Below are 17,932 nucleotides of genomic sequence, written 5' to 3'. Positions count from 1 at the left end.
TAAGAGAATGTAACTATATATCTTTCCTAACCACTTTGAATACACTTACCTGTAACTTCTAATCATAGAATGCATGAAGACATTTGGGGAGGAGAGGGGAGTACGGGTCCAGATGCTCTGTCACCCATCCATGGGCCTGGGGCCTGTTCAGGCTCAGCTGATCAGGTGGTGCTGACTGCAGTATAGTCTCAAGTTGCTGTTTATCTCTAGGGAGGCTGGCATGTGACTCCTCAAGGGCCTGATGCCTCTCTGCCTATAATTCCCACCTAACATATAACCTCTCCTTGATCCTTGTATGGTTTTCCACTTGTCATCACCAAAGGTCAACAGTCATGGTGGAGAGTGTGTTGGAAATGGGATTATAAAGAAGGTAAGAAGCTGAGAGTGTCTGGTGGTCACTCTGGCAGTTATGTCACATCCAACTAGTTCTGGTAAGGCCACATGGAAAGTACGTTCCGCACTTCGGAGACCCTTCCCTCAAAGACAAACAAAATGGGAGGCTGAGTCAGGAGGATCATAAATTCAGGCCAACACTGGAGAACTTAGTGACTTAGCAAGACCCTGGGTTGAAATAAGAAGCTGAAAAGTGAGCTAATGATGTAGCTCAGTGTGACAGCTTTGGGTTCAGTGCCTGGTGCCACAAACAAACAAATAAACAGAAAAATACAAAGTAAAAATTCAGCTAGGCTGCCTAGTCAGTACACTGGGTAATATAGAAATCAAGTTTGAAAGAATTAAGCCAATTTATTTTTTCCCAGGTAAACCTTGTTTATACAACATCTGCCTTCTCCAAATTTTATAAGCAGTCTGTGGTTGCAGATGTCAGGTAATGTATGTCCCTTGCTTTGGGCTTAACAGTGAATGGTGATTGATATCCACAGGACTAATACATTCTCTATGGAGAATGTACTAGTGAATGAATGGTATGGTAAGGGCTCCAAATTAGACGAATGCACCTCACATGGTGCTCTTCCTTTCCAATCCCCAATAATGAGAGCCAATAACTACCTGAAAAGGGGATTTGGGTTCAGTTAAAGTTGTGCTCGTTAGCTTTGAATGTGTTAATTGGGTCTCTGCCTTCCTGAGAAAATCTATTTCCTGAGAGGCAAACCCTGAACATCTCTGTCTTTTCACTGTAGCAGCAACAACAAAGGTGGCCTCCTTGTCCACTTTTGGATTGTGTTTGTCATGCCACATGCCAAGGGCCACATTTTCTGTGAGGACTGTGTGGCTGCCATCTTGAAGGACTCCATCCAGACGAGCATTATAAACCGGACCTCTGCGGGGAGCTTGCAGGGCCTGGCTGTGGACATGGACTCAGTGGTACTAAATGGTGATTGTGGGTCATTCTCCCTCAAGCATTCCTTCCTGCAGGCCTTCTGATACTCGCCATTAGGAGAGCCAGTATGCAGTAAGGTGTTCCCTTCCTCAATCCCAGGGGCACAGGATTAGCTGAAGGCACTGGAGCTATGCTGCTTAAGGAAATTGCTAAATGTCACATGTAGCAATGACCGAAGAATAGAATTCAAGATGCAATTTAGACAAAGTAGAATTTTGAAAAAAATGTAGTCATCCTTACATTTGTTCTGCTTATGCTTCAGCTAAATCCACAAAGAACAAAGCCTTGGAAAATGAATTTTGCTGAGGTTTACTTCTTCTCTATCCTTGTGTAGACAAAATTGTATCTATAATATCTATAATATGTAGTGTTTCCCATTGCTCCGAAATAGCTGGCCCACATCCTCAGCAAACTTCATATTGGATTACTTTTTTGGACAATGATACAAATGGTTTAATCATTGTATAACCCAACATTTCTGCATTTTCTGCATATTTCTCTTTTGGTTTAAGATTATATATATATATATATATTGCTAGGCATATGGTAAGTGCAGTAGTGGCTTTACTGATAAATTAGTGATAAATATTTGTTGAATGAGTGAAAAAATCTCTAATAGGAAATTATGCACTATACTTACTATTTCAGTCATTTTTATTTGCTTGGTTGCTTTCTTACCTTTCAGAGATGTTTAGTGCCAGAGAGATGGCTTAGCGACCTAAGTGCCTGCCTGGCAAGTGTGAGGTCTTGAGTTCAATCCCCAGTTCTGGAAAAGGAAAAGAAAAGAAAACCAAGTTCACTTGGGAGAGTAAATAACCAAAAGAGATGCTTAGAACTTATAACTGCATGATTAGAAGGATACAGAAGTAAATAATCATATAATAATTTGGGACTGGGGAGATAGCTCAGTAGAGTAAGCACTTGCCTGAGAAGTGCAAGAGTCTGAGTTCAATCCCCAGTTCTGAAAAAAAAAATTAAAAAAATTTCCCAGATACTGTATGCTTAGCTTCAAAAACTATCAATTTAGAACCATAAATCTCTACATATCAAAAACCTCCCCACAGTTACTGGATTATCTTAAAACATAATCTCATATGTGTTTGTTTTAAAGAAGGATTGAAAGTCAATTTTTATTAAGCAAAATTCTAACAATGAAATGTCAGGACTAACAGTCTATTTCTATGTGCTTTTTCAATGCAGCTGGGCTTCGCTCAGATTACTCTTCCACCATAGGATCTGGTAAATCCTCTCATGCGTTTCCCCTTTACTCTTCTCTCCATTGGTATTGTTTCTGCCCTAATTTCCCTCCTTTTTCCCCCTGTGATTCCCCCTTCTAATGATGATATTTGCTAGCACCTTTCTGGTTGCAAATGACAGAGTTAGGCTAAGCACAATGGAAACTTGACAGACGTGTGTAACTGAGACAAATGTGTAGTGTGCTGACTTGAGACGTGATACAGCCCAGGTTCTAAAACAGTGTATCAGCGGGAGTCTGCATCTTCACCTTCCTTTGCTAAAGCTTCGAAAGCAAGTCTGTTCTTTCACTGTAATAGTAAAAATAGTCACCTCCATGCAGACAAAACTTATAGCTTATACTTTTCCCAATCATGGTAGAAAAATTCCCCACATGTATTTCTGACAGTTGTTGAAGAAGCCTTGGGGCTGACTGTCATTGCCCAGTTTGGCTGGCATGCCTATCCTTGGGCTAATTTCTTTGGGTCTGATTGGCCAATCTGAATCACTTGTCCGCCTCTGGAACTAGGCATGAGTTTAACCCCAAGTGGGCTCTCTAGGCAGAGTAGTACAGTTCCCTAAGCAAAGTTGAGGTTCTGTTGTCCCAGAAAGGAGAAGGGATAGTACACAGCACATGTCCTCTGCAGGATCTCTTTTGCTGTTTACTCTTCTATAAAGTTTTCTAGAAAAGTCATTCCTAAAAAAAAAGAATAAGAGTAAGGAAAGGAAGGAAGAAAGAAAGAAAGGAAGGAAGGAAGAAAGAAAGAAAGACAAAAGGCAAGTTCTGTCTCTACAGACAAGGGCTGCTCTCAGTACTTCTACGCAGACCATCTGTCCCTCCGCTACCCTCTGGAGATTTCAGCAACCTCGGGGCACCTGATGTGTCACTTCAAGCTGGTGGCCATAGTGGGCTATCTGATTCGTCTCTCAATCGAGTCCATCCAACTGGAAGCTGACAACTGCGTCACCGACTCTCTCACCATTTATGATGCCCTTTTGCCAATCCGGAGCACTGTTCTGTACAGGTATGTAGCCCAGCACTCTTGTGCATGGATGAAAGCAATTTTTTTTAAAAAAAATTTTCAATCTTTATTTTGCAGTATTTAGTTTTACCTTGGGTTTTAAGAAAACATTTTGGTGTACACTTATGGGGTCAAAGACTGACCTCTGTCTATTTTGCACCCTCAGATATTTGTACCTTCGCCAGAGCTCATTGGTTTTAATGTTTGTTTTACATTTGTAACACACAGTCTCTCAAAGTGAGGAAAGCAGGAGCTTCAGCCAACCTGTCTAAAAATAACAGATATTTTGGTTAATTTTACTTTTATTACAGTGACATTGAAGTCTGCTCTTCCAATAAAGTGTGAGTAAATATTCTATGGTGATTAGGTAGCATTAGTAAAATATTTCTTTCTTACTTCAAGGAGAACAGTTGTTCATTGTAGAAGATGAAGTATGTTGGAGAAAATCACACCTATCACTTTATAGTTTTATTATCCAGAAGAAATTTTGTTATATTTTAGCATAATTTTTTTCATACAAACATACATACATGTACTTATCCATACCATAGTAATTTTTACTTAACAGTAGAAATCTATTGAAGGGTACTTAATATTCAATAACTTTATAGTGCTAAAAATAATAGACTTTATTAAGAAATTGACTTATTTACTATTAAAAATATGCAAATGCTATTACTATTTTATTTTTATTTTTTTAATTTTATGTGTTTGGTACAGGGTCTCACTACTCAGTTCAGACTGGTAGTGATGCTCCTGTTTCAGCCTTCCCAGAGCTGGGATTATAGGCATGCACCACCACATCTGGTTTCAGTGGCTGGCTTGGTGTTCCTGGGGCTGAGCCTGCGTGGCATGTGGTACCAGGGGTCAAACCCAGGTCCCTGTGCTTGCCAAGCAGGAGCTTAGACTGCTGAGCTATCTCCCTGGCCCTACATTACTATTTTAACAGTTTTTAATGTATGTCATTATATTACTTGGGCATGTGCAAGCATATTTTGGTGATGAATATGCATGTTATAGATTCAACACTATAGAAGGATATGTAGTAAAAAGTAAGTTTTAAATTGACTCTCATTCCTCTATGACTGCTAGTTTCTTTCCATCCTTTCAGATATTCTTAAGCATTATTTCATTTAATCCTTACCACCATCCTGTGTGAAGCCTACTATTATTACTGCTATTTCATGACTAGAAACTAGCTCTCCCATTTATGCAGTTGCTTGATTGCCTGCCATCTGTTCACTGGGGGAGCTGATTTCCGAGTCCAGTGTTCTTGCGGCAGTACCTATGACCTTAGCTAGCACACATCCTGCCTTTTTACTTTATTTGTACTCAAGGAGGTCCTAGGAATCCAAGATTTGGGGGCAAACATTTCAGTACCTTTCTTAGCTCCATTTCATTTGTGGTACCCTGTGGCCAGTAACAGGTAAAGACCTGGCTGCATAGGCTGATTCATGAGAATTGGGTAGATGGCTCTGGAAATGTGCAGAATTAATTCCTCAAATAGCTTGCTATTCATGTACTTTGCTTTGTTATCTGATTTCAGACTTTGTGAACCCACAAGAACACTAATGTCCTTTGTTTCTACAAATAATCTCATGTTAGTGGCACTTAAGTCTCCTTACATACGGAGGCTGTCAGGAATCCGGGCTTATTTTGAAGTCATTCCAGAACAAAGTAAGTCTTCTCCAATTCAAAAAAAAAAAAAAAGAACTAACCTTTGGAAATACTAGTTATGATGCTTTAGGCTTATCTTTGCTGTGTTGTGAAATTAGTTGTATTAGTCATTATTCTGACTGAATCTGAACCCAATCAAAAGAGAAAGAACACAGTGAATGTAGTAAAGTCCTGGCAAATTGGCATAAAGATAACTCAAAACAAAAGAGAACTGAAATAATTTAAGAGATATAAAACGCTCTCAGGTTGAAGGAATGAAGGAAAGAGTTGAAATTGTCACAGGGCGAGAGCTTGGCGGAGGACGTCTCTTTGGAGAAGCTGAATGTCCAGTGTCTTTGGAGAAGAAGTGGCTTAGCTGTGCTGGTGCCGCTGAGTCCAGAACAATGTTTTAAATGAGATCCATAGCATCCTACAGACCTGTAGCCAAATACAGGATTTAAAACCAAGCATGGAATTTGAGGGCAAGTATGCATCCGTACAGTGCTGTTTCTTTAAGAAACAAAAGTTCAAAAATATACTAGCCTGTCCACCAAGGAAGACTGCATTTGTGATTACAGAAATGGATGGCATGGGTTTCTGTATAATTCTGTAATTGCAAGTTCTTGTGTCTTACTTGATATCTTTTTCAGAATGTGAAAGCACAGTGTTGGTCAGAGAAATTCCTGGCTTTGAGGGGAAAATCTCAAGTCCGTATTACCCAAGCTACTATCCTCCAAAATGCAAGTGTACCTGGAAATTTCAGGTAGCCGAGTTTTATCAGAACGTTGGGAAAATATTATCCTAGACTTGGCACAATTTTGTTATTAATTTTCATTACCCTTATTTTGTAAGTTACTACAATAACATTACTTAATTTTATAAAGTTTGAACCTTATAAGATATATTAACAGGGGCCGGGGAGATGGCTCAGTGGAATAAGCGCTTCCCTGGCAAGCGCAAGGACCTGAGTTTGATCCCCAGTTCCATCAAAAAAAAAAAAAAAAAAAAAAAAAAAAAAAAAAAAAAAAGATATATTAACAAAGAAGTGAAATTTTCATGTAATTTCAAACTTCTACAACAAATTAACTGTTCTTAGCAGTGGGCCTATTTCTCTCACTTATTTTGTATATTTTTATTTTATAAAAATGCAAAGGTGTTACTGTAGAAGCAAATATTTATTATGATAGAGTTCATTTATCAAAAGTTAATTATTTTATCATAGAAATAATGAAAATAATAAATTGGATTATGCAATATATATTTTTCATAAACAAAAAAAGTATAACTTTATAAAAAACACATACCACTGTGGTGTTAGATAGGACATGACTTGTTCAATCTTAGGCTAAACCGTTTGCTTTATTCAACTATATCACCTTTGTTCCTTCAGTATATGTGCAAAAATCACTATTTTGTACATATACTGTATGCACAGCAGTTAGATGTAAGGGCAAATTATGTGATTTGGGCCACCAATGTGGTTTTGAATGAACTAGTTGGGCTAGATTCTCAGACACTACTCTGGACTCAGAGGATCTATGAAATTAGACATGCAAGCAAAAATCTCTCACGGAGCTTACCTTCCAGTAGAAGGAGACAGGTCACAAACAAATAACATGCATATCCAGTGAGCCCACATACCTGCGCTTTCTGGTCATATGTGATTATGACATGTATTGCTGTTGCTGCAGCATTTCCATGGCATTAAATATTAAGTAATGTAGAGATGATTTAAAAGTCTGTGTGATGATGTGTATATACAAATACTATGTATGTTGCAAATGCTACATTTTAAACAAGTGAACTGAGCACCCACAGATTTGGATATTTGTGGGGTCCTGAAACTAGTTCTTTTCACAGAGTCATGACGATTTTGTGTAGTACGTGATATGGTGACATAGTACTGTGGAAAAAAAAAAAAGAGGAAAGAGGGCTTTATAGCTTCAGTAGAAAGTTGGAAAGGAACAAGTTAGGGCTTTATTAACTAAAGTAGGGTGGCCAAAGAAAGCCTCATTGACAAGAGAACCTTACAGAGATACCTGAGAAAGATGAAGGAACTAGATTTGTAGACTTTTGTCTCAGTTGCTCTTCTCTCATTACTGGGACAAATACCCGACACTCAAAATAAGGGAAAGAAAGGTTTATTTAGCTCACAGTTGCTGGAGGTTTCAGTCCATACTTAGCTGGCTCCAAGGCAGACTGGTACAGGGCAGAGGGCCGCAGTTCATTGCAGTGGAAAGCAGCAAAGCAGCAAGAGCGAAAGGGAGGAGTAACAGCAGCAATGGTGACAGAGAGCAAGTCTGTCTCCCTTACGTTGCATTCAGGCTACCTGCCCCAGGCTGGGTGTAGCACTCATACCCATAATCCCAGCAGCACTCACACCCATAATCCCAGTGGATCAGGAATTAATCACAAACTCTAGAAGTCCCCACCCTATGACTGCATGAGGCTTTGGGGGACAACTGGACACAAACCATAACAATCTGTAGGCTAACAATGGTGCAGCAAAGGGAACAGGTAGGGGAAGGATTCTCAGGCAGGAAGTGCCTAACACACATAGGATTATTTGGGTGCAGCCAAGCCATTTAAGTAGTAATTTCATTGCTTTCCCCAAATCTACACCTGGTGCTGCTATCCTGATGACACTTAATTTTACTTGTTCTCACAAATGTCTCCAAAATACTTAGAAGATTAAGATGTTGGGACCTTTTTCACTGCAAGACTTTCAAGGTGTTAAGGTTTCTGATGATCAGTGAGTCTGAGGGTAGGGGCAGATTTGAAGAATGAAGAGATGAAATGAACAGTTGGAAAAGGTATCTCTGTAAGGTTCTCTTGTCAACGATGCTTCCTTTGGCCATCCTATTTCACACAATAAAATCTCTGTCTCTTCAATATCTCCAGGTAGCAGGCTTGTCTCCATGGGTTCGTACAATAGCCAGAACAAGAGAGGTGCCATTCGCAAAAGCTCTTTCAAACATCTGAAATTCTTTTATGTAAAAGAGATATTGAATCCATGATAACCCACTTACCTAAAATTTAAATCCCAGACCGCATAGCTGGGATTTTTAGCCAGAGAGTAAGCATGAATATCAAGTCACTTCCTGGGTTGCCAGGGGTCAAGGGCTGGAAATGGCTAGGACACCGCTTCACAGAGAGCAAGGCGTGCCCGCCTCATCTGGCGGTGAGGTAAATAACATCACACGGCTTCATGAATAAATTCGGCCTCCACCCTTTTTCTGGGTTTCTGAAGATGTTCATCTTCCTAACAATCACTTAGCTGAACACTCACCACCCTTTCCCTTGCTGCCTTTGTTTTCCAGTACATTTTGTCACAGAATCCTGGAAGAACAGATAGAGCAGTGCATTGATTCACTTTGTCACGGATATCGTAGTCCTCAACCGTTCACTTTAGCTCTGCCTGACATAAGCTGGGGCCCTGTCGCTTCCTCCTATCGCTTAGGGAAGCAGTGGGGGCACACAGGAGGGAGCCCCTTCTCTGCTTCTGTAAAGGAAATATGCAGGCATCTGTGCCACGGAAACTTTGGCGCTCATCTGAGGAGGGCTTTGGGGTTGGGATACCCCATAACTGGCAAGTTAGGGGTACCTGAAGAATCAAATGTTGCCTTCACTGACTAGAGAAATTATTAAATTGCACAGGTCTGGGTTAGAATTCCTTTCTTTGCTTGTTTAAAGTTACCAACGCAGAGGCAGAAGGTGGAGAGCAGAAACCAAGGATGCAGGACATATGAGGAAATAGCATACTTGTTTTTGTTCATTTGTCAAAACAGCTTGTAATGCCCTGTGGAGCTGTAGCCTTTCATTCCACCTGTCAAGCAGGCTTGTGTTTATAGTGCCTTTCAGAGAATCTGTGCACATGTAGAAATGTGTGCAGCTCTGTGATGAGTGGTATTTCTTCTCGCTGTACACAAATTCAGGATGGAGAAATGGTCATGCATAAAAGTCCATTTTATTTTGGAACAATGGGACCTAGCATGAACACCGAAGCAAGCTTCTTTATAGAGAATTTCAGTGAAAGATGCTTTGACACTAAAAGTTTTGGGCTTCTTGAGACAAGTTTTTACTATATAGTCCAAGCTGGCCTGGAACTCCTGATCCTCCTGGCTCGGCCTCTGGAGTGCTGGCAGTACAGACGTAGTGCACCCATCTTCAGGCTACAGAGTGTACATTGTTACTTAAGGTTCTGACTCTCAGTTTGTACCTTTTTATGTGAAGGAAAGTCCCTCTGACAAGCCTTGAAAGAGATTGATATGTGTTCTCATGAGCTCTGGGCTTTCTCAATACAAGATCTTACCGGTCCCCTTCACGGGAGTGTTGCACATCTGTTTTCAAGCAGCCTGATGACTGAGAGGAAAGTGGCCTGCAGAGAAAGACAGGGCTGGTCTGCGTTTCTAATCTGTAGTTCTGAACCTCGAGAAAGTTGTTCATTTCGACTAGTTATGGCATTTCCTTTATAAAATGAGATTCAGGCTACTGGTCTAACAGGTTTGTCGTGATGTTTAAATGAGAAATGCAACATATTTGGTGGGTATCTATTTTTAAGTGTACACACACACACCACAGGAAAGCATAACACATAAAATGGTTCCATAACTCAAACGTTTGTCAGCGTGATAAAAGCCAAGGGGTAAAATTTTTCTAAGTTAAATGACAGTAGGATCGAATTACAGAGCACTGACTAAAACTTAACTTTAGATTATTTTCAAAAGACAAGATAAACTAAAAAAGTGACTCAGTGAAGCTGAACAACAAGGATAGGCGTGATCTTCCAGGCAAGCGTGAATGAAATAAAAGCAATGGACATGGCCTTAGTGCCAGGCAACACACACGCCAGGAAAGCAACATTCCTGACTTGAGAGTATCAGAAGACAGTGACCTGTGATGCTGGAAAGGGTGGACTACTTGATCTAATTGTGACAACTCTCTATGCAGCAAGGGGCAGGGCATTCATACTTATGAAGCAAAAACTGTAAGATGTACAAAGGGAAGTGAGTAGTGGCTAAATAGATTTTAATTCCCTTCTCTTGACTTTACTTGGTTCATGCTAGAGGTAGTGAGGGACAGGAAATGAGTCTGAGGAGGACACTGACTGTGCTGATGACTTTAATAGAAGCAGAGGATACACCTGTGTTCATGTGACCTTGAAACATTCATAAACTTGATCACAACATTCCTGTAATCTCAGCATTCAGGAGGCTGAGGCGGGGGGAGCACTGTGAGCTTGAGGTTAGTCTGGACTACACAGTGAGTGCAGAGACAGCATGTGCTACATAACAAGACCCTGTTTCAAAATGAAGCTGGGCATGGTGGGGCATGCTTGGAATCCCAGCATTCCGGAGGCTGAGGCAGGAGGATTGCTGTGAGTTTTGAGACCAGCCTGGGCTACAAAGTGAATTCAAGATCAGCCTGAATTGCATAGCAACACCTTGTCTCAAAAAGAAAAAGCAAACAAACAAAAAACCCCCCAAAAAACTGTAAAATATTTTTATTTGTATTACTTTATTTTATTGTGAAGAAAAGAAATTCCAAAACCTAATAAGATAGTAGCAGTAGTTAATACATCATGTATTGTTATCTTCAAAGTTGTTACACAGAGTACAATATATAGATATGAAAAGTTGACCAAACTTTTCAATGGCACATACTTTTCAATAAACCAAGAAAAAAATAGTACTATAATTATCCTGTATTTATTTAATTCATTAATGAGTTTCTAAGAAAATAAATAAATAGGGCTGACCAAATAGCTCAACGGATTAAAGCACCTGCAAGCAGGTGTTTGATCCCCTGGGCTGTCTTGCTGGCCCTGCCCCAGGGGCTCGCTGAGATGGTGATTGAGATTGGGCATGGTGGCATGCACCTGTAATCCCAACTCTTGGGAGGCTGTAAACAGGTGGATCACTGTGAGTCCAATCTAGTAGTGAGACCCTGAGCACCCTGTAGATCCTTCCCTAAAAATACAAAAAAAAAAAAAAATCATTAATGAATTTAACAACCAAAAGCAATATAAACCATAATCTTTTATATAGTTAATATGAAACTAGAAAACTTGAAAATCTATTTGCCCAAATTCAACTCTTTGGAAATGTAAAATCTCTCTTGGGTGAAAGTAAAAATAAAAACTGAAGCGTTTGTGTTATCAGCTATAATGTGTGTGTATATCCCATAGTTCAATAAAAAGATCAGTGGCACAGTATGTGTGTGTTAGCTATACACTTAGGCAGCAATGGTGCCTGTGATCTCTTCTGAGAAAACCAGTGGTGATTCAGTAATAGCTTACAGGAACATCTAGGTTTAGCATGAAGAGAAGGATAATTCATGTCTCCTTTATCTTAAGAAGCTAAATAATGTTTTAATCAAGTCAAGTCATTATTTCTATTAACAGGGAATTTCTTATACTTATTAATGAGTGTTTTCAAGTCAAGCTCATCTAACAGAAGGAAATAACACCCAGGGATGTTAATGTGGTCGCCACCCCCAGCCCCGCAGCTATAACTTGGCCCAGTAGCCCCTCCCTGAATACCTGCCTGTCCACTGTGTTCTCCTTCCTAATCTCGTCACCCTGGTTTGTTTGGGGAGAGCTGGTGTACACCACTGCTCAGGTTACAAAGAGTAAAATACCTTTAGAACAGCAAATTGAAGGAGGAGTATTGGGTGAGCAAGAAGATCCTAGGCTGAAACAGGCTTCAATAAAGCACTGTTTTGACTTGATGTTTGTTTTTCACAGACTCCCCTGTCAAGCCTTGGAGTAGCACTGAAATTCCATAACTATTCAATAACCAAGAAGAATGCGAAAGGCTGCGAGCATGGATGGTGGGAAATCAACGAGCACATGTAACTGGTTTTCCTTCTGTGAGGACTCCCTGGAGCTTCTGGCCCAATTTGCATGTTGCTATTTATCCAGAGGGAAACTGAGGGGTAGAATAGAGAACCTACAGAAAGCCACGTGTCCCCTGGCACGTGACTAAGGCAGGATTCCAATCCAAGTCTTTAGGTTTCTGCCTCACTCTGCTTGATGAAGCAGAGATAATCAATGTGTATTTTCTACCCTTCACAAAAGCATTTGGTAGATAAAAACTGTAATGTCCTGGAGCCACAGGGAAAATAAAGCACAGGAAGTATGGTAAAAGGGTTCGAGGTCATTAGACAACCCTGTGGGGCTGAAGAGGCCTGAGTGGCCTGGCTGGATTCTGATGTTGGGAAATGAGTTGCAGCTGCTCAGAAAGATGGAAGATATGTGTTTTTGGGCTTCATGAATCAATCTAATAAGTCTTTGTTCTTCAACTCTTAAAATTTAAGTGACACATTATATCTCTTAACTTTTGTTTGTTTCTAAAACTTTAATATATATTCAGTAGGCATTCAGTTAGATGCCTTGTCTTAATAGCAAAGTAGTTTCTCAGTTCCTTTTCTGCAAAGAATCCTGTGATATTAAAGGATTTGCCTGCTACATTGTTGCTCAGTGTTATTGCACGTGAACAAAATCTTCCCTTTAGAAATGCTTTTCCTGAACAGGCCCCTTTATTTCCTTTAGACAATCTGCACAAAAGTCACTGGGCTCGTATTCATGGAATAGGTCATGTCATATTTTAAAGCATTCTTGGATCCATTATTAAAATGTAGTCTGTACTCTTTGGGGGGAGCAAAATTGGTACATCTATCTACCAATGCCATTTACAAAGCAGTCTTGTCACATTAGTGGCTATTGTATTGGAAATCCACAGGACACAAGTCTTCTGTGAGGGGGCAAGCCAATGACAAAACTTTGCTTTGACAAGAAGAGATTTTTTTTTTTTTTTTTTTTTTTCCCTGCATAACAGCCACCACCACCAGGATTCTGTTGCCACAAGTAGAAACAGGGTTTCCTCCCGAGAAATTCCAGGAAAGAAAGCTTTCTCTGCCCCACACTTTCCCTGAAGGGCCAATTTTTTAGGGTGTGTGAAGTCTCATTAGGTTCATTTCCTGCTGATTGTTCCCTCAGGATTTAAAATGCCTAGTCCTTCCCTTATCACTTCTTTCTGTCTGGAAAGGAAAAGCTGAGACGCAACTGATCACCTTGTTAAGAAGTTGGCCTGAGGGAACTGGGGCCCTAATAGGGAAGGAGGAAAAACATAATGCTTTCAGGTGGGAGTAAGCCTAGAGCACTGTGGCAGAACAGAGGAGCAAGGTGTGGGTGCTCAGGCCAGCTGGCTGACAGTATTTGGATCCTAAAGAAATAACAGCCTTTTTATGACTTCAGTAGAGCAAAACCTGAAAAGAAGGCCTTTTGGCATATTAGAAAGTGCCAGAGTTTTGTTTTTAATTTTAATTATTATTAGCATGTGTTTGCAGTACCTGATGATTACATTCATCCTGGGGAGGTGAGATGTGTGCATGGCACATTTTAATTCTTTTACACTCCCTTCCTCTCTCCCACTTCCCCCCTCCCTCTATCTCTTGGTATGCTTCCCCTAAAATGGCAGAGTACAGAATCAGGCCAACCTGTGTCCAAATCCTGGCTCCTGCTTACATTTGAACTTTAAAAAAGTTGCTTCCCTTCTTTACATCTCACTGTCCTTACTTGCTATGCATCTATGTACGTAAGCTGCCGCTGACTGGGTTTTGCTATCTCTCATTTTTTTACACATTCTTTCTATAGGCCATCATTACACTCTGTTGTGTAATGTCCCCTTTATGATCTAACCCAAGCATGGATGAAAAGATTGCTTTCTCGATTCCTCCTTAACACATCCCAATGGGGCTCATCTTTGCAAGAAAATACAAAATGCTAATGGAGAGGAGAGAAATCAGTGTGAGATACAGATGGCATGATCATCACGGCTTCAGAGCATAGGATTCTGACACTGGCTAGATGTAGTCAGATGACTGCTAGAGTAGACTGGCCTCAAAAGCTTGCTTTGCCTCTTAGCCTTGGCTTCCCACTTGACCAAGAGGCCATCTGCAGCTGTTGTATTCTCTTACCCCAGGATCTGTCCTACCAGCCCATCACTCTGAATTTCAGCCAATTGCAATGCTTCCTAAATTTTGTGTGAACACTTCCCTCTCTCTAGACTTGCAATCATAGATTATCTGCATTCTTAAATGCCAGTATTTGATCTATGGGGCACATATGGTCTGCATGTACCCTGGGAATCTTGAGTGATTGGTATTTATAAGTTCTAAGTAGGATGTCACCCCCAAGCCTGGAGTTTGTTCTCTGTTCCCATGCAGACATTGCATGTTTCACCCTGGAAAAGCCTGCCTCCTTGGGGTGGTGGATATACTATTTTACAAGCCTGTGACATAATATAATTGGTACTCCATTTAACCACAGGGATCATATAGTAAGAATTATTCACCAGAGGGACATTTTCTAAAAAGGATAAATGGAAACCCTGGTGGCATCAGATGATGCAATGTAAGGGGGAAAAAATCAAGGTAGGAAAATATTACAGGAAGTCAATACTTCTTTAAAACTTTGCCAAGGACAAGCCCTGAAATGCACATTAAATTTCAATTTAGATTAAAATAATATCGCTGTCTTTCACTTCAAGTGTTGATGAAATTCTTAGCATATCTTCAACCTCAGCTCAAGAATTTCATTCTGCTGTGCAAAGAGATTTGTGGGCAAAATGGGGCAATTCTTATTATTGGAACTTCTATATTGAAAGAAGAGACAGGGCTGGAAGAATACAATTAGTTGTTCTACTTACAGTTGTTGGTGAGGAAACCCATGGTACTATGACTGCTCTGTCAGCAGAGAAGAAAGTTGGGGGGGCAGAAGTTATTGGTTCATAGTTTCCTAGCATAGGATGGTCAGCGACCATTAGCTCTATCGTAAGCATCCCTGCCTGTGAAATCTGACTAACCAAAGTTTTGGTGAGTTCATTGTTATAGGAATGCAGCTGACACCCTCAAGTTGCATGTCGTCTTGATTGTGTTCTCAGGTACTGTGGCTCTTACATGGATCACCAGACGATTTTCCGTGTGCCCAGCTCGCTGGCTCACATTCAGCTCCAGTGCAGTTCAAAGCTTTCAGACAAGCCACTTCTGGTGGAATATGGCAGCTACAACATCAGCCAACGTAAGCCTGTGATATGTGCCTTAAAAAGTCCCTAATATGTAGTAAAATGTAAGCCAACATTGTAGTGCTCAATCTTAAAAATATAAGGAATGAGCACAACTTCATTTTTGTTACTTCTTGTTATATAATTTTTTCAGTATTTTTTAGAACAAGATCTATATATAATTTTAACAAATGTAATACAAAGATAATTATAGGTATATATTATATGTTGCTGTTATATTACAAATTAATAGAAAATAATTTGATTTTTGGATAATATTGATTTCTAGTTGAAATGTGATTTCTCATATCATTTCAAAAATACAGAATTAGACCATTTCTTGGTTCAATGTATTTCTTGCTAGCCATAATTCTTTGGAAATATGATTTTACACAAATATTTGGTGAATCTGAGGCAAATAGTTTTGTTTCTCTTTGGCTTATGATACCTGGGAGAGCTGGTTGGTTGAGCTCAAGGATCAGCCTTGAGAATGTTGGGCTTGAAATTGACTTTGAAACTGCAGAACAGTGGTCAGGAAGTGGTTAGCAGAGCAGGAATATTCCACTGGAGCCAGTAGAGTGGAAGAGCGTGGATAATGACTGGTTTAAGAAATTCTAGACATGTTTGCAAAGAGGAAAAGTGAAGGTTACTCACTGAGAAATCTTTGAGAACATGACTTGAGTGAGAGCTCTGTTGGGCTGTGCATGTCCTTCTCTGCCAGCCCCCAAAATATAATATAGAGCATTATATTCTGAGTGCCAGAATCCGGTAATTCCCAGCAAGGACAAGGGGAAGTGCGCTACCAGACTTCTAATCATAACGGTGGCTGTTTTCCAGCAAATCACTTATTAACTCCATTGTGTGTCACTAAGGCAGTAGCCGACCACTCCCATTATTTTGTACAGAGGGAGACAGCATCTCTATAATATGCATCTGCAAGTCTGGGGTTAATGATTTAGATCCTGGCAGGAAATGGATTTTTGATGAGGAGCCCAATTCTAGTAGACAAGTTGAGGGACAGAGAGGTAGGAAACATGAGTCCTGGGCTTTCTATAAGATTAATGGCTACTAATATATTTTTGGAGCACAGTTTACTTGAAAATGTAACTAAAGGGCTGTGGAATAATGTGTCTGAGCACAGAGAATCCAGAGGCATCAGATGTCCATTTGCAATTGGCCCGAAGGCTGAAGCTGCACATTAAGAATGCTGGTCTCTTTGAGCTGTCTTCCAGCTTTCATATTTTCAAGTCCTAGTAATGATATAGGCCTGAATCAGAGTTATAGAGGCAGTAGAAATGGGATTGTGCCTGTTACCCAGATTTGGTGTTTACAAAAAGCTTCTGTGGGTTAAAATCAGTTTTTTCTTTGCTTACTCAAGGTGGCTTTTCTTTTAATTACCCACAGCCTTGATGGGAAGGAGAAATTGTATAATTAATTACTCCTGCTGTTTTGCCAAATCCCTAACCACTGAACACTTTATATTTTGTTGCTAATATGAACTGGTGATTTTCAGGGACTGACCCAAGACTTTCTATGTTTTATCACCTGTAGCTTGTCCTCTCGGGTCTTTTCGGTGCTCCTCTGGTTTGTGTATCCCTCAGACTCAGCGCTGTGATGGAGTGAATGATTGTTTTGATGAAAGTGATGAGCTTTTCTGTGGTGGGTATTGAAGCTTATACTATTGACCTTCTTATGAGTAAGTAACTTCTCAGGGCTGTTGCTGCTGGTGGTTTATAGCTTTATATTTTGTAGCTATTTCCTATTGCTGCATTAAAAACTGCCCTAACAGTGAGTGGTTTAAAAAAATCCTTTGTCCTTGACTATGCTCTCTGAGATGCCTGAGTTGGGCTGAGTTTGGTGAGTGGCTCTGCTTTAAGCACTGGTTTCTCCCGAGCTTGGATCTGGCCTACTCTTTATGGTTCTTTCCCATACTGACCTAGGGGACTTGGCAGTGACAGGAGCAGAGGAGAAGGGACAGAAGTGTATGGAGTTCTCTAAAGCTTGGGTTTGGAACTAAGTAAGCCATCACTTGTAATGGCTTTATACAGTAATGTATTGTACATTACTGTATAAAGCAACTCACACGGCTCAGACCAAAGTCAAGGAGCAGGGAAGCTCTCCAGGCCCACTTTGGGGTCCTGCCAAAGATGAGGAACAACCACAGGGAACAGAGATCTGTGTCTAATATCCAATCTAGCATGATCTTAAAGCACAGCAAACCTGTTCAAAAGCACACAAGGGTCCTTCATTTAGAAAGAAACTGAGAATCTACAAAGAATTCAGCATGCTTGTTTATGGAGCACAGGTATCAGTTGTAAATAAGTATTGGTTTTTGTTTTAAAGCTGCAGAGTCTGTATTGACACCATACTGGTAATGACCAAGGGGTGGGCACTGGATATTTACATTTTGGATAGATAATCTGTCTTTTTTTCCTATTTGTACCTTATTTAGTCTTTCTTCAGTTATGGGAGTAATACAGGAAATGTAAGTCACTGGACAGTGTGACATTATTGTAAATGTTTTTAGCTAATGGTCCAGAGTATTTTAAACAGTTGTGATGGTGTTGCTGCTTAATATTTTTCACATCTCTGAGGAAATACTACAATTAATATACTCT

General features: G+C 40.2%; 1 protein-coding gene across 1 annotated transcript in view; it reads left to right on the top strand.

Annotated features, from left to right (window-relative positions):
• The window catches only part of Tmprss7 (transmembrane serine protease 7), a 46,064-nt gene that overhangs the window by 12,754 nt on the left and 15,378 nt on the right, over window positions 1-17,932 (top strand). The window contains exons 4-12 of the mRNA XM_004624880.1: window positions 759-826; window positions 1,140-1,333; window positions 2,540-2,578; window positions 3,369-3,597; window positions 5,141-5,271; window positions 5,901-6,013; window positions 11,996-12,102; window positions 15,195-15,331; window positions 16,866-16,973. Of these exons, the coding sequence (XP_004624937.1) occupies window positions 759-826; window positions 1,140-1,333; window positions 2,540-2,578; window positions 3,369-3,597; window positions 5,141-5,271; window positions 5,901-6,013; window positions 11,996-12,102; window positions 15,195-15,331; window positions 16,866-16,973 (1,126 nt within the window). The remainder of the gene's footprint in view (window positions 1-758; window positions 827-1,139; window positions 1,334-2,539; window positions 2,579-3,368; window positions 3,598-5,140; window positions 5,272-5,900; window positions 6,014-11,995; window positions 12,103-15,194; window positions 15,332-16,865; window positions 16,974-17,932) is intronic.

The sequence above is a fragment of the Octodon degus genome, unplaced genomic scaffold (genome assembly GCF_000260255.1).
Source record: "Octodon degus isolate 3935 unplaced genomic scaffold, OctDeg1.0 scaffold00007, whole genome shotgun sequence".
In the NCBI taxonomy this organism is placed as follows: Eukaryota; Metazoa; Chordata; class Mammalia; order Rodentia; family Octodontidae; genus Octodon; species Octodon degus.
Note: the sequence above shows the minus strand (reverse complement) of the source record. Positions and strands in the feature narration are given on the sequence as shown.